The sequence below is a fragment of the Protomyctophum bolini genome, assembly GCF_963924005.1.
Source record: "Protomyctophum bolini genome assembly, chromosome: 13".
Taxonomy (NCBI): Eukaryota; Metazoa; Chordata; class Actinopteri; order Myctophiformes; family Myctophidae; genus Protomyctophum; species Protomyctophum bolini.
In genome coordinates, this window is record NC_137874.1 from 25,744,191 (window position 1) to 25,758,661 (window position 14,471).

At 43.7% G+C, this 14,471-nt stretch overlaps 1 protein-coding gene across 1 annotated transcript in view; it reads left to right on the forward strand.

Moving 5' to 3' along the window:
• cxadr (CXADR Ig-like cell adhesion molecule) overlaps positions 1-14,471 on the forward strand; it is a 43,635-nt gene that overhangs the window by 14,308 nt on the left and 14,856 nt on the right. The window contains exon 2 of the mRNA XM_080779693.1: positions 11,265-11,434. Coding sequence (XP_080635819.1) covers positions 11,265-11,434 — 170 coding nt within the window. The remainder of the gene's footprint in view (positions 1-11,264; positions 11,435-14,471) is intronic.

Sequence of the window (14,471 nt, forward strand, 5' to 3'; positions counted from 1 at the left end):
CCAGAGTTGTTAGTGTCAGTGATGCGTTTCAGATGGTATGAGAAAGCCGTTTCCTATCACTGAAAAAATGGCTAATCTGACCAGGGTGAGAAGGGGGGGGCTCACCGGAATTGGGCCGGCCCCCTGGGTGTGTTACCGGGGGTCTGGATGTTCCGGGGACCCCCACACGGTAACTGTCATTTCTCGAAGATTCTTTCCAAAAATAATCAAAGTACAATACAGAGCACACTACATTACAATAGTACAGTGCACAGTACAGTAACTATAACAAATACATGGTATAGTTTTTTACATTACTATTGACTGAGAGCCAGGCTTGTTAGGACTTCCAGTCTTCCACTTCTTAATCCTTAATTGAGCCCTGTGTTTCAGAGGGGAATGTTCTAGAATGATATTCACGCTCTGTCAGTGTTAAGCTCTAATCGTGAGAACCGTTGTGTGCTTTTCATAGCTTTAAATATTTGGGCTATGTTCTATGCTCTTTGTGTGTGTGTGTGTGGGGGGGGGGGGGGGGGGGGGGGGGTATGAAAGTGTCAGTGTCTTCAATTTGTAGGCCATTTCCTTATCTGCCCTCCTCCACACATCTCAACCTCACATTTAGAACCCTGGTGTAAGTCTGTTGGCAGTCTGACTAAAGTGGCTGTACTCACTACTCAGCAACAGTTGTGCCTGAGTGTTTGATCAGCGATGCTGCCTCCTGATGGACGTTGGCATTGTGCCCTGAGGGCTGGACAAAGGCTGAGGCTGGGGTGCGGGCAGGGGTCTGGCCTCTATCACAGTGGCTGTTTGTTTTGGGGGATGGGGGGATAGGTTATGCTGTGCTGTGCTGAAAACCATGGCTGCAACCCTTCCTCTCTCACCCCACTACCCAGTGCACAGACCCTCCTGAGTCAGAAAAGAGAGAGTGAGAGAGGCCTACACCCCAGCGAGACATGTGGCTTTCATTTCTGCTTTGTGTTAAACTGCTGGAAGTTAAGAGTACAAATGCTTTCATGGTCTATCATAAAGTTTCCACCCTTCACCTGAGATGACATTAATCTGAAATAGATCTTTTACTACCCTCACTCACTCTTCTTTGTTTAAACTTTCAAAAGTAGCTTGATTTCTCAATACCTTTTGTTACCAAGTTTGTTTATATATCACTATACTAATGGATTCTTGTCCGACTCTGTTACTGAGAGGAAGAAAATGCAGCACTGTGTATGAAAAGGCTGGTAGTGGAATTTCTGCCTGAAGTGTCCTCCACCTGTGGTGGATCTGTACAGTGGTGGAATTTAAAGTACCCACAGGAACTGTGATGATTTACAGCATTGTAATGCCTCCGTGACCGTGCCATCCACAGTACCTTCTGTTCCCAGCTCAGAATGGCAACAGAGATTCCTGCTATCTTTCCACTCTTGATGGTGACGCGCTCCTTCTGGAATGTCCGTTCACCAACAAACAGCAGGCTAATGATTAATTGAAACCTGCACCTGAAACATCAGCCTTCCTATCCATTTGTTTTAATTGGGTCATTGTTCCAGCCAACCACACAGCTCGACGTGCTTCACACTGTTGCCGTTTCGTGGTTGGTTAACATTAAAACTAACATCTCCGGTTGAAGTTAAGTTAGCCCCCACAGCCCGCACTACTTTCAGGGCTTGACTAGTTGCAATGATTTCATCCTGCTAATGCTGTGGTGGTCCGTAAATTAAGATAAGCCCATGTGCGTGTAGATGCACATTTTCTATTTTTAATTATTCCACAAATCTCACTCTCCAGTACTCACACTGTGTTTAGTAATTGCTCTCAGGGAAGTGTTTTCTCGTTTCCATGAGAAGTAAGGATGACATGATTTTGTAATTACTCTACCGGCCCCTCCTGACTGAAAAGAACATATTCCATCCTTTTCATCTTCCTCTGCCTCCCCAACGACATCTACAAAGGCATGCGTTTTCTAAACAAAGCAAGGAATCGTGTCTCTAGGGACGCCTCACATACTGTACCTTTGCACCTCTTTGCCTTTTGGGTTTTTGATTTCCTCCTCACGCAGGAACACAGGCTGTTTACTGTTGTTATTTCCCACAGGACTGTTATCAGTGGGCTGACTGGCCCACTGCCTATCAGCCAGCCTCCCCATTGTCACCAGCACACTGTGTCCCTGAGCTCCAAGTGTGTGTGTGTGTGTGTGTGTGTGTGTGTGTGTGTGTGTGTGTGTGTGTGTGTGTGTGTGTGTGTGTGTGTGTGTGTGTGTGTGTGTGTGTGTGTGTGTGTGTGTGTGTGTGTGTGTGTGTGTGTGTGTGTGTGTGTGTGTGTGTGTGTGTGTGTGTGTGTGTGTGTGTGTGTGTGTGTGTGTGTGTGCGCGCGCGCACACTAGGGGGTGAGGCAGAGACACTGGAGACTGGGGCATTCTTATCTTATCTGACTCTTGAGTCTTTAGGGTGCTTTAAACAAATACCCATTGTTTGTTGTCATGGGGATAGCTCCTTTGAATTGGATATGGGGATGGATGGGTGGATGAAGGTAGGGTTTAATGGTCATCACTGGGGGTTTGGCTGTTAGTGGCTTGCATCCAGCTCAAGGACAGACAGCGGAGGACAGAGGACTTAGACGAGCAGCAGCTGCTTAAATCCAAAGTCCTACACCTTGTAAATGGTAATGCATGATCTATAAATAACTAGTACGCCTTCAAAGGCCATGGCATGAGGATGCCTGTAAAAAGGCACCGTAAGGAAAGGCTGCTTAACCAACTAAATAATAATAAATCAACTAAAATAATTTCCCCTATATACTTTGTTCTACATCAAGCTGGGATGTGAGTTGTGAGATTGTAGATCTTCTATTTTCCATGAATGTATATTAATTACTCTTTACCAGGCTTGCTCTGAAATGGCTATTGCCAATCAAATCATTCACAGCAGCAGCTGCACAATACACAGTATATTTTAATAGTAATGTCAAGGGGCCTGGCAGGTCAGGGCCTACACTGCTAAGGTTAGAGTCATGATAGAGGAGCCTGGATTCAATCAGTATCAGTCTTGGAAGCAACAGAAGCCTGTGGATGCTCACAAGCTCAGACTTCATCCCCCACAGGCATACACTCTTCAGAATGCTGTTTAATGGTCTGTGCAGTGTGCACCAAGTAATGTGCCTGTCCTTTGTTACCCGTTCATCGGTTAATGATCTGTTGTGTCTGCCCACCCTTTAGCTCATATGTTCTGAGAATTGATGTGAGAAGCACCATGTGGCAGGTTGAGTTTTAAGGCTGCATTAAGTACGGCTGAACAGTCCTGGCCCTCAACAGTACCAAACTAATCATCTCTCCAGTCTAAACTCGCTCTCAGGCCATCCAAATGGCTTCACATTGAACAAATCCTCTGACTTCAGGGCAATCATTCAGAGCACCACACTATTCATAAAGTTATTTTGTGTGCCTCATGGCGAGCGCGGTCACAGGGTTTTTGTCTGTGTGCAAATTAAAGACGAGAGTTGTCAGTATTATTTGCTCACTTTGTTCCCAGACTGCCATTTTGTAATAATGATCCATCTGTGTTGTTGTTTTTCACTCAGCCCAAAATAGCTCTTAAACCTTTTCAAGCTTCTTGTATGCCATGTTCTCTTTCTTTGAACGGGAAAAAGGTGTTTAAATTTGGAAGAGTTGTCATCTCATTATATTAGAAGAACTGGTGTATTGATGCACTGTGCACACTGTTGCCTCGCCAGCTTCTCAAAACCTCTTTCCACTTCAGGAAAATTGTAGCAATGTATTTTCCAGAGTTGACAAACCATTTAGCTGGCTTCTGTCAAAAAGAAAGCTTTAGATTGCATCAGAAGTCTTATTAACCAATTTCAACCAGGCATCCCTATTTTGGGCAGCCAAATTCTGTAAAATGTTCTTTTACTCAAATCTTTGCTTCTGAGGGCCCCTGGAACAAAATATTTTGACATGGGGTCAGTGGCCATCAAACAGGTGAATGAATTCAAGATTAAGTGATTAAGATTGGCTTTTTAGGGACTTTTGACAAAAAAGAACATTGCATCTATTCTTAGGTATATCCATATTATGACCACAGATAATATGCTCTAAAAGCTTGAGAAACCTATTTTTCATTTCACCACTTTAAGTGGTTAAGGATGTAAACAAGTCGATGTCATTCACTCAGCCAAGCTGTCTTGTTTACCGTCTTATTGTTGGCCTTTTGAGCCTGAAATTGCTGCAGTATGGCCTCGGTTTCTCTTTAAGACACACACAGTGTCTCCAGTGCCGTATCCAGGGAATAATCAGCAGGGGGGCATTCATATTTCCAAGGGGGGCACTTGATTTTTCAAGTTCACATCCATATATAGCAATTAAGCTCTCACATTGGCCTATACAATAAAACAACACAAAAGGCTTGGAGAAGGGCTACAAGTATAGGTTCCAATTATACACCAAAACAAATAATATAGCCTAATTATTGTAGCCAACAGAACAAACAAACAAACATAGCCTATATACTGTCATGTGGAAACACGATCGCATCGCACCAACAACACAATGAACACAATGAGCATCTCCACGGCGGGAGGAAAGTAGAAAAAAAGACTATAGCCTATGCACCAACCATTAATCACCAACAAATAGTTGAGCATTTAGGCTTATAGTGTCTTTTATATGTGGCCATCTCCACGGTAGGGGAATATGACTATGAGTAAAAGTTTATGCACCAACCAAAAACAACAAGTCTATATAGTGTATTTATGTCGGGAGGCAAAGGGGGGGGGGGGGGATCTTCGCGTCTGCAGATTGCACGTTTGCCATTATGAAGGCTACTTGGGTATTTGTCCCGTTTTACCTGATTCAGTGACGGTGTGCCAGAACCAAGAACCTCTGGTGGAGAAGCATGCGGTGGTGGTGGAGGTCCGAAAGTTGAGCTGCTGCTGTGGAAGTTGCTACAGCAGCCCTCTGCCTCACTGGAATAATGCTATCCGACACTCGCGAACCCCATCCGACGACCGAATTTCGTTGTGCATTTAGTAGTGCTCGGTGCTCGAACGACTCCCCGCAATATTAACAACAACAGGCGACATGGTGTTGGTTTCAGTATCGTCATCAGTCTGCCTTTCTGAAGGTGCTGGTGGGTTTATAGAGTTTGGTGTTTTGGCTTTGAGCCAGTTCCTAATATCCATGATTCAATTTTACCGGTTTGGGTTTGTTTTCACTGTGACTGAAGCATGGACTGAAGTCACACAGGTAATGACGTAGCTTTTGGTGCGCTGCATCAAAACGAATCCGACTAGGTGCACCGACTATAGGTGCCAGTGTACTTGTTATTATTGCATTTTTATTACTATGAATTAATTAGAAAATGTAAATTTATTATAAACACAAAGAACATGAAAATAACACATTATATATATTTTAAACCTGTAAAACATTAAAAATAATGGTGGGGTAGGGTTCTGGACTGGGGGGGCACAAAGTCAATCTGGGGGGGCAGCGCCCCCTAGTGCCCCCCCGTAGAAACGGCACTGAGTGTCTCACTCCTGCTGGTGTTCTGAGGTCAAAGTTCTGCTAGGGAAAGAGGATTATGATCCAGCGTGGCCCGGCCTAACCAAAGGCTGGGAGCGTGTTTAGTTGGGCAAGTGCGACCATCAGGGTCAGGAGAGGTTGGTTTGGCTAACTGTCTTCAAGCTAAAGGATTTATTACTTTATTCTGGAGCAGTTCCTCCTGGCCAGCAGTGGCCACATGGCTTAACCTCATGTCTTGTGTCTGGAGGCTGTTGCACAAATGCATGCGTACAGTTTTGTTTAGGTTACATGTCATTCTGAGCCCAATCTGGGAACCAATGAGGTGGTGGGTGCCTCTGGGGGCACCACCTCATTTTTGTGTAGAGACAGTAACTTGGTTTGGCTCCTCCCCTTCAATAGTCCTGTCTGTCCCTCCATAAAAAATATAAAATAAAGGCGAAAGCCACAAAAACGCCATTGACAATGAAGGGACATTTTACGTCATCTTGTCCCTAACACAAACATTAAATGCCATTAACAATAAAGAGAATTTAATGTTTGTTTTGTCACCGTTTGTTTTACATCACCTAATCATAGCAACATGAGTTAGACTTTAATATATTAGCACCCCTCACTTCACACGGGTGTGATTTTTAATATTATAATATATCTTTTGGAAGCCTCAGAAATGAACAACAACAGAGTCCTTATGGCCACAAGACCAAACAATTGCAGAGAATACATTTAGACATTTTCAGATTCATGTATTTATTTGGTATGGCGCTGATTAATAACATGGCCTCGCTGAATTCCAGTTGAAGTCGGGCCCTATGACAAAGACTCTGAGTATGACATGCCAATTCACCTTTTTAAGAACACCCCAATTCTATCCCTGCCTACTTAACCTTTTCCTCTACCCCCCTCCAAACACACACACACACACACACACACACACACACACACACACACACACACACACACACTTCCCTGACTCTCTCTCGTGATGTTTCTGAAGTGGCGTGGCAGTCTTCTCAGTAGTATCGGTTGCCAGGAGACAGGATTCACTCCCCATTGTGTGGTCACAAAGAGGTCTACAATCAGCAGGACTGGAGAGAATTGGAGGCCCAGGGGACTGGCATACCGTAATCAGGGGTGCGTGCATGTGTGTGTGTGAGGGCGATGGGGGTGTGTGTGGGGGTTGGGATTCTATGGTGTCACCCCAACATTCCTTTTGCTCATTTCCCGTTTCTGAGCAACCACGGCGGGATGTGCTGTGTCAGGCAGCAAGTCGAAGGAAAGAAAAAAACTTTCTTGTTGAACAGAGACACAGGCAAGAAAGGCTTTTTAATTAGGCAGTGTAACCTCCCCTGCTGCTCTTCCCCCTCACACACACACACACACACACACACACACACACACACACACACACACACACACACACATGTGCGTCGCTTACTTTTTAGGATGGACATACTCACTCAACTGATGTCAGTCAGTTTATATATGCTCAATGATATTGCATGTGTGTGCTTCACAACCTTAGCTCAGTGTCTGTATGTGTCCTTTTTGTGTGTGCACCTGCATGTACGTGCACCAGCAGCTTAATTTTTCATAGGAACCCCTTTTGACTTTAGCAATTATTATTTTACCTGCCGTAGTACCTTTGGGGAGGAAGGCCACTCCAGTTTTACCTTTTCCAGTGGTGCCATTACTCTAAATAAAGTGAATGGAGGACATTTCATGCAACCCAGTGATTATATGGAGCACTCTCATTGTTCCACAGACTTGAAACAGTGGATAACCTCCACCCCCCCCCTCCAAAGTCACATGCTCTATGGTTTACGTGTGTGTGTGTATTTAGTTTTAATCATTAACTATCAACTAACCATGTTTTTGTGTCCCAACTGGGTTATGTTACTCTGCTGCCCAGAGTTATTACTAGTGCGTGAACATAATAGTCCTCACTCATTACATGGAAATTGTGTCTCAGCAGTCGAGTTCCACAGTTCCACATAGTCTCATTCTATTGCCCGTTTTAAAATGATAAAATTGAAAGGGATTTCTGCAGGGAATTTCCATTATTATAATTTGAATTGCATAAATAGGATGGCCATCTGGTTGCTTTCACATCAAGCATAAAGGAATGGTGCGTGTCTGTCGCTCACAAATAACTTCAATAGCGGGGGATCTATCAATGTAAAAGCCTGGTTAAATGTGAGAGCCGAGGTTATGTGGGTCATCCCAATGATTTGAATGCTTGAATTTCTCTTTGTTATTTTGCTAGTTTGTTGTGACGATTCAATGCAATTGCGTCCCTTTACTTACTTACTTAATTGCTTCGCTGCAGTCAAAATATTAGCCCAACATCTTCCCAGAATGCCTTGCTCTTGGTTTTTGAGATGTGACGCTGGAGTGTAATCAAGAAGGGTGTATTTATTTATTCATAATTTGTTATACTCTTTTGTATTTTTTCATCAACGAATCAGTACGAAACAATTCTAATATATTTGTTATCAACTATATCAATTAGTCTGATTAACCACTTAAGCCCCATTTTATACTTCTACTTATACAACATTGTCGCACAAACTATTTTGACATTTTCTTTTTTCACACAAACAAAATTTAAATCCCTCCACCACCCCCAATTTATTTTTTATATTTAAACGTGATCAAATCAATTGGTTTGACCAATTTGACAATTAGTTGCACTCCTAATAAACTCTCCGGATTTTAATGTGTAGAGTCAGCAGTTGCTGGATTAGTCGGACACAAATTCCTTCTGTTGACGTCAGTGTTGAATCAGCATTAGATCACTCGTGTGCAATCTCTTTCCTCACCCTGGGGCCTCATTCACACGTATCAAACACCATCAAACAAATGGTTGGTCGTTTTTTGTTTTTCTATGGCCACCACAATGGTTTTACAATGGGAGTCACATGGTTTGACCAAACATTTTTGTTTGATGGGGGGGAGGGGCAGAACACAATCGAACAGAACACGATCAAACAAAAATGTTTGGTCAAAAACGACCAAACATTAGTTTGATGGTGTTTGATACGTGTGAATGAGGCCTGGCAGGTCTCACCTGAACCATCACGGGCAGATTCACAATTTGCACAGCTGTAAGCCAGTGGAACAGATGGCAGTCTGAAATGGCACGTTTCTGTGTCCCCAGTGTGTGGCTTAGATTGGATGACATGTCTCTATACTGTAGTACAGATGAATGCGTCCCAAGGTCACAAGTGTGTCATTGATTAGAAGGGAGACAGGACAATCACCTCATAACAAACAGGTCATGGGAGACGATAACTCTGATAAATGGTTCCAGCTGAATGCATTTGAATGTGTTTCTTTTTACATAATTTTCTCCTATTTCTCTGCACTTGTTTGCAGAAAAGTCCCCCACTACTTAAAGTCCTGCTTGATGGATTGAAACGGCTTCCTGTCACACAGATGCCAAACTCGCTATCCTGTTTGACGTTGACGGACACATATCTCCGTTTGTTTCAAATGCTGGCTATTGCTCTCACTTTGTGCTCAAGGCGATGGATCGCTCTCATCAAGAGCGTCTGTCAGAGTCAGTGGGATGAATCAGCCAGCTGCAGTTGTAACAGTAGGGGAATAGAACTATGTGGGGTATAGTTCTGTGACCGTATCAATTGCTCGCAGGCTACTAGGCTCAACAATAGTGGGTGTGACTGAGACTTCTGTGCCCTTTGTGCATTTTGTGTGTGGGTTCAGCTCATTTTTATTTAGTCCTGGGAGAGGTGAGCTGTTGTGCTGAACCGGAGGTCATGAGAGGACAGAGACGGGTCACCTGAAGCCTCAAACATCCTGTTCCTAGCCTGCGATACAGGTTTTATAACATTTTCAACATTCTCTGTAAAGACAGAATCTGGATGAAAAATCAGTGTCTCGTCAAACGAGCGCCCTGTCTCTCAACGAGGAAAATCTGTGCCTAGTATGTAACATCTTCACTTCATTTTTCAGTTTGCAGCATGGCTAGATATTCTGTCTGTCTGACTGTCTGTACATTACTTAGTTTATACAGAATCTGATACAGTGCATCGCACATGATGCACTTTCAACTGTGTGTGTGTGTGTGTGTGTGTGTGTGTGTGTGTGTGTGTGTGTGTGTGTGTGTGCACGCTGTGCCCCTACATACGAGGGCATGTGCTTTTTTGTGAGCTGTTTAGTGGTTGTAAAGCTCCTTCTTTTTGGGAAAATGTAACACTTACACTATAGCTTTACTTGAAATTGAATGTCTGTGTTTCACACAGGCCATGGATTTTCATGTTTTATGTAGCATATATACACAATGCTGCTGTGAAAAACACTTTTGCCTCTTCATTGTTTATAGATGAGTATTTCACAGTTCTGCTGCATTTAGCATAATTTTGCCTCGGCAACGGAAATCGACAGCAGCACGTTGTGACAACATCATATTTTTTAAAAGCTGTCCCCACCCCTTGTCTATTAGAGGAACGTGGCGGGCTGTCAAAAGGGTTTGTGTGTATCGAGGCTACATGTGACAACTCTATTCTCTATGGTCTGATGTGTTCCTCACTGCAGCTTAAATCTCTTATTGAACAGAGAATCTTAGCCCAGAATGTCACCAGGAAATTGTGTTTATTCGCTCTAAGAATAACCATTTAAGCAGCTCCTCCAGTTGGATAATAGGCTGCAGAACTTTGTGTCATCATTGCCATTCCTTCATTGAGCACTGCTTTATTCCCTTTGTCTCACACTGTATCATCAATTATATATATTTATAATAGGTAGTAGGAACTACGCTGCCAATCTTTAAAAAACTAGCTTTTCACCTGATTCAAACAATTCATAACCACAGGTCCACAATTTAATTTTACAGGGGAAAAATGTTTTTTATTTTCATAACCCCACATTTATAAAATAATCATCACAAGCTTTTGTTGCAACACACATTCCTCATTTTTATGGCAATCCCATGATACACCAGCTTTATGTGGCACAGCATTCATATTATGTATCAGTTATCATGTTATTTCCTACCTCGAATCTCATTACAGTCAAAGCATGCTCTGCTTTAACATTTAGACACCTATACGTTGTTATATCAATCTGGGAACGCATCTGACATTTTATTTGTTGCTACAGTATATGTCACTGTTGTCGGGCAGAAACCTTATCTCCATATTCAACCTTTTCCTGTTTTTCATAAATTAACGCCCTACTTACATACAGATGTACAAGCTCGAAACGCGGCGCGAAGCGACTCATTTTGAACATGTAGAAATGCTACTTTTGCTATTTTAGAATTTGAATCCTGAAAAGTAACAGTTTTGGACGATATATTGCAAGCAACATCATTATCTTTTTCCCTCAAGGTTAAGGGCTGATATTGAAACAGTTTGATAAATACCGATATTTACAGTCAAACTTTTCTTTATTCATTACCATGCAATTAACAAATTAAAGGAAGATCACACACACACACACACACACACACACGCACACGCACGTGCACACTACCTTTTCTAGGAGTAGATTAGGGTGCCATAGTATAAAAACAGTATCAGACGGGTGTCCGTGGGCTAATTCATATCAAACTGGGGGTCCTTGAAATGGAAAAGGTTGAGAGAACCACTGTACTAAACAAGCCTTTTTCCTGTTATTCAGGAAAGGGGGGGGGGGGAGGTCCCGGGACCGGGACATCAGGACTTTTCTTTACTATGTCGATGATGTTGGTCTATGTGTCCGACCGTATGCCACAGCTTTTAAATACTTCCTTCCTTCCTTCCTGTCTATCCAGGTGTGATCTCTGGCTTGCAGATCACGCCAACAGGGCAGACGACCATAGAGCGGGCTAGCGGCCAGAGTGCCAAGCTGGACTGCCACTTCACCCTGGCCCCCGAAGACACTGGACCGCTGGACATTGAATGGAGCGTGCTGCCCTCCGACAACCAAAAGGATGAAAAAGTGGTACGTTTCTGGGAATGTTGGGGAGGTGTGTGGGTGGTGGCACATCTGTGATAATGTTCCCCACAGAAGTTAAAGGGACACTTTCCTGGGGATCTTTGTGTGTAATATGTGGTTTTAGATTTTAGCAGTGAGCCCAGTGTCTCTGATGTCATGGACACTGGGCTCACTTCCTTCCTGGATTACAATTCCCATAATGCTTTGGTGCACTGCTCCTCCTTGTGGATAGAGGGAGGGCTGTCTAAAGCGTTATTCATAGTCTGGATTTTCGGTGGTGAGGTGACCACCGAACTATAACATGACGTCACGAGCCACGGTGAAGAGCAAACCACCGCCACCGCCCCAGCCCTTCTCTCTGTTTTTACTCACCACCGCTCAACGTTATTTCAGCTCCGGTGGTCAGCTTACCACCGAAAATCCAGACTATGAATGAGCCTTTACTGAGACAACATGTAGTCCAGGAAGTAAGTGAGCCCAGTGTCCATGGCTGCCGTGTGAAAGTGGTCATTGTCAGTGGGGTTTCAGGTATTTCATTTAGTTTTGCTTTACAGTTTCTTTTTACTGGAACATAGATCTGAGCAGGTTTGATGAAACTGGACTCTGTTCTTCCGCCAGTGTTCTAGCCAGTTGAATGGAACTCTTCGTGTGTGTGTGTGTGTGTGTGTGTGTGTGTGTGTGTGTGTGTGTGTGTGTGTGCACACACCAGAGCCCACGTGCGCACACAGGGCTCTGGGGGGAAAAAACATTCACATACGCTCCTCAAAGCGGGCTATAAAACAGCAGTTAATGTTTAACTTGTTACATGGGTTTAAAGCTTTATAAATCCCATATGGACAGAGTGTGTGTGGTTTGGCACAAAACACATTATGTAAGAGATGAAATGGTATAGCCAGCCATATAATTGTACAAGGGCGCGGAATCCCCGGATGTGTTATTGTGAATGGGCAGTTATGTATACACGTAAAAGGTAACCTGAGCCACGTGTGTGTGTGTTTCTATGAGATCCCAGAGCCACACAGTCGGAAACACGAGCACTAGCTGTGTCATCACAATCCAACCTGGTGGCCCTCCCTCATCCATCGGCTCTGCCATCACATGCCTTCAGACCAGAGGCAGCAGCCTGTTCCACTACCATCACTCACCACTCTCCCACATCCTTCTCTTCCTACGCTCTCTCTCTGACTCTATCTCAAGGGCCCTCATCTCTTTCTCTCACCCCTCCACCTTGTTCTCTCTTTCACTGACCCATCTACCATGCCCTCTGCGCTCTTTTCTCTGAAACTGTGCCATAGAGGGGCGTTTTTTTGTACCCACCAATTTGTTTTCGACCTGCTTTTCTATTTGAAAAGGTACCTGCTATTTGTTAGTTATGTGGGAGAAGTTAAAAAATTCTTCATTCATCATTCTTTAATCTTTATTAATGATTTATATCGTGAAGCCCATGCTGTTCTCTGTTTTGATTATTTTTCTGCATTTTCATGATTCGTCAAGTAATTGCAGCTTCCAGTGTGGGTGGTTCCCTAGTGGGAGCTCCTTCCCTTTAGTAAATGAAGTCCAGTTTCATGGTTCATTATTTTCTCCCTTTTCATCTGCTGCAGCCCATCAAATGCAACTCTCAGACGTCATGTCGCTAATGCGGCTTGCCTCATTTATACTTTGTTGAATGCCGGTGTAGCACACAGAAAATCTACAAGCTCACAATGCAGTGCAATTCAACGCATTATGAGCTTGTAGATTGGCTATTTCGAGTGCACAACACCGGCATACGACTAAGTATAACTCGGGCTTAAGCCATTCCAGACAGGCATCTCCCACTGTGCATGGGATCATTCTCAATGACCTCTTAGGTTTTGTCTACCCCCCCCCCCCCCCCCCCCCCCACCCCACACACACACACACACACACACACACACACACACATTCATAGTGTGCTGCTGTTATGAAGTCACGTGCAGCGTAATTAATGACTTGTTAATTCTGAGCGGCTGCTTAATATATGTGACAGTGCCCAGTAGGATTAGACTGGCCTGCTGAGACCAACGCTACTAGGCTGGACAAGGACACAAGGAACAAGACTACAGTTATAGCCATAGGGGCCGAGATGCCCTGAAAACAATCTTCAACCTTGGCTCTTAGGGCTCATGTGGAGTGAATGCAGACAGAATGGTGCTTTAAAGACCAACGAATAGCAATTATGTCCAACCGTGCAATAATTAAGGAGAATTAGCCCATGGCGTCAAGACAGCTGTACAATACACCCAATAACTATAGCTTTATCGCTACACATTGGAGAACTGAGTTCAGAGCTGATGGTGTGTTCTTCCCGACCATGCACACATTTATGTCTGATTGCAACTTCTTGGCCAAGTCTGGAACTCATCATACTGTAACTGTCAGGGTTAGATCTGTTTATAATGGTACTGATAGATAGGATGGGACCCATATTTTGGATTGTTTCAAAATGATATATTGGCCAGGTCTTTTACCACGTCAAATATTATGTATAAAAAAGATTATACCGTAATGTAAACGCAATAACGCATACAAGTGAAATCTGTCTACAGCTTCACGAGATGCAACAAAATAAATCCACTGACGGCCTGTGTTTGCACTAGTACACCCCCCTACACACACACACACACACACACCCCCGCACCCTCATTCATTACAATATTAAAACACATGTTCCCAATCTGAGCTTTCATGCTGTTCATAATTAGATTTAGTGGGAAACCGTCGCTCTCTTCATCTGACATAGCCCACATATCATGAGAGTCTTTTGGGGTCTGATGAAGCATGGCTAATGCGAGTTGCTTTGTTGTGCAGAAATGAAAAATGCCAGGCATGCCATCAGTAACAGTCATTTGCATTTGGCTCTCATGGCTGGGCTATGTATTGGCTGAAAGCAGGTTATACCCCTCTGTATTGTATTTACCCTCACAGCAGACTTAAAGCTACAAGTGTCGCCTCCGCGACTCGTTGTGAGCTTGTAGATCTGCTATTTTTGGCACAGGACACTGTCATTCAAAGGAATATAAAT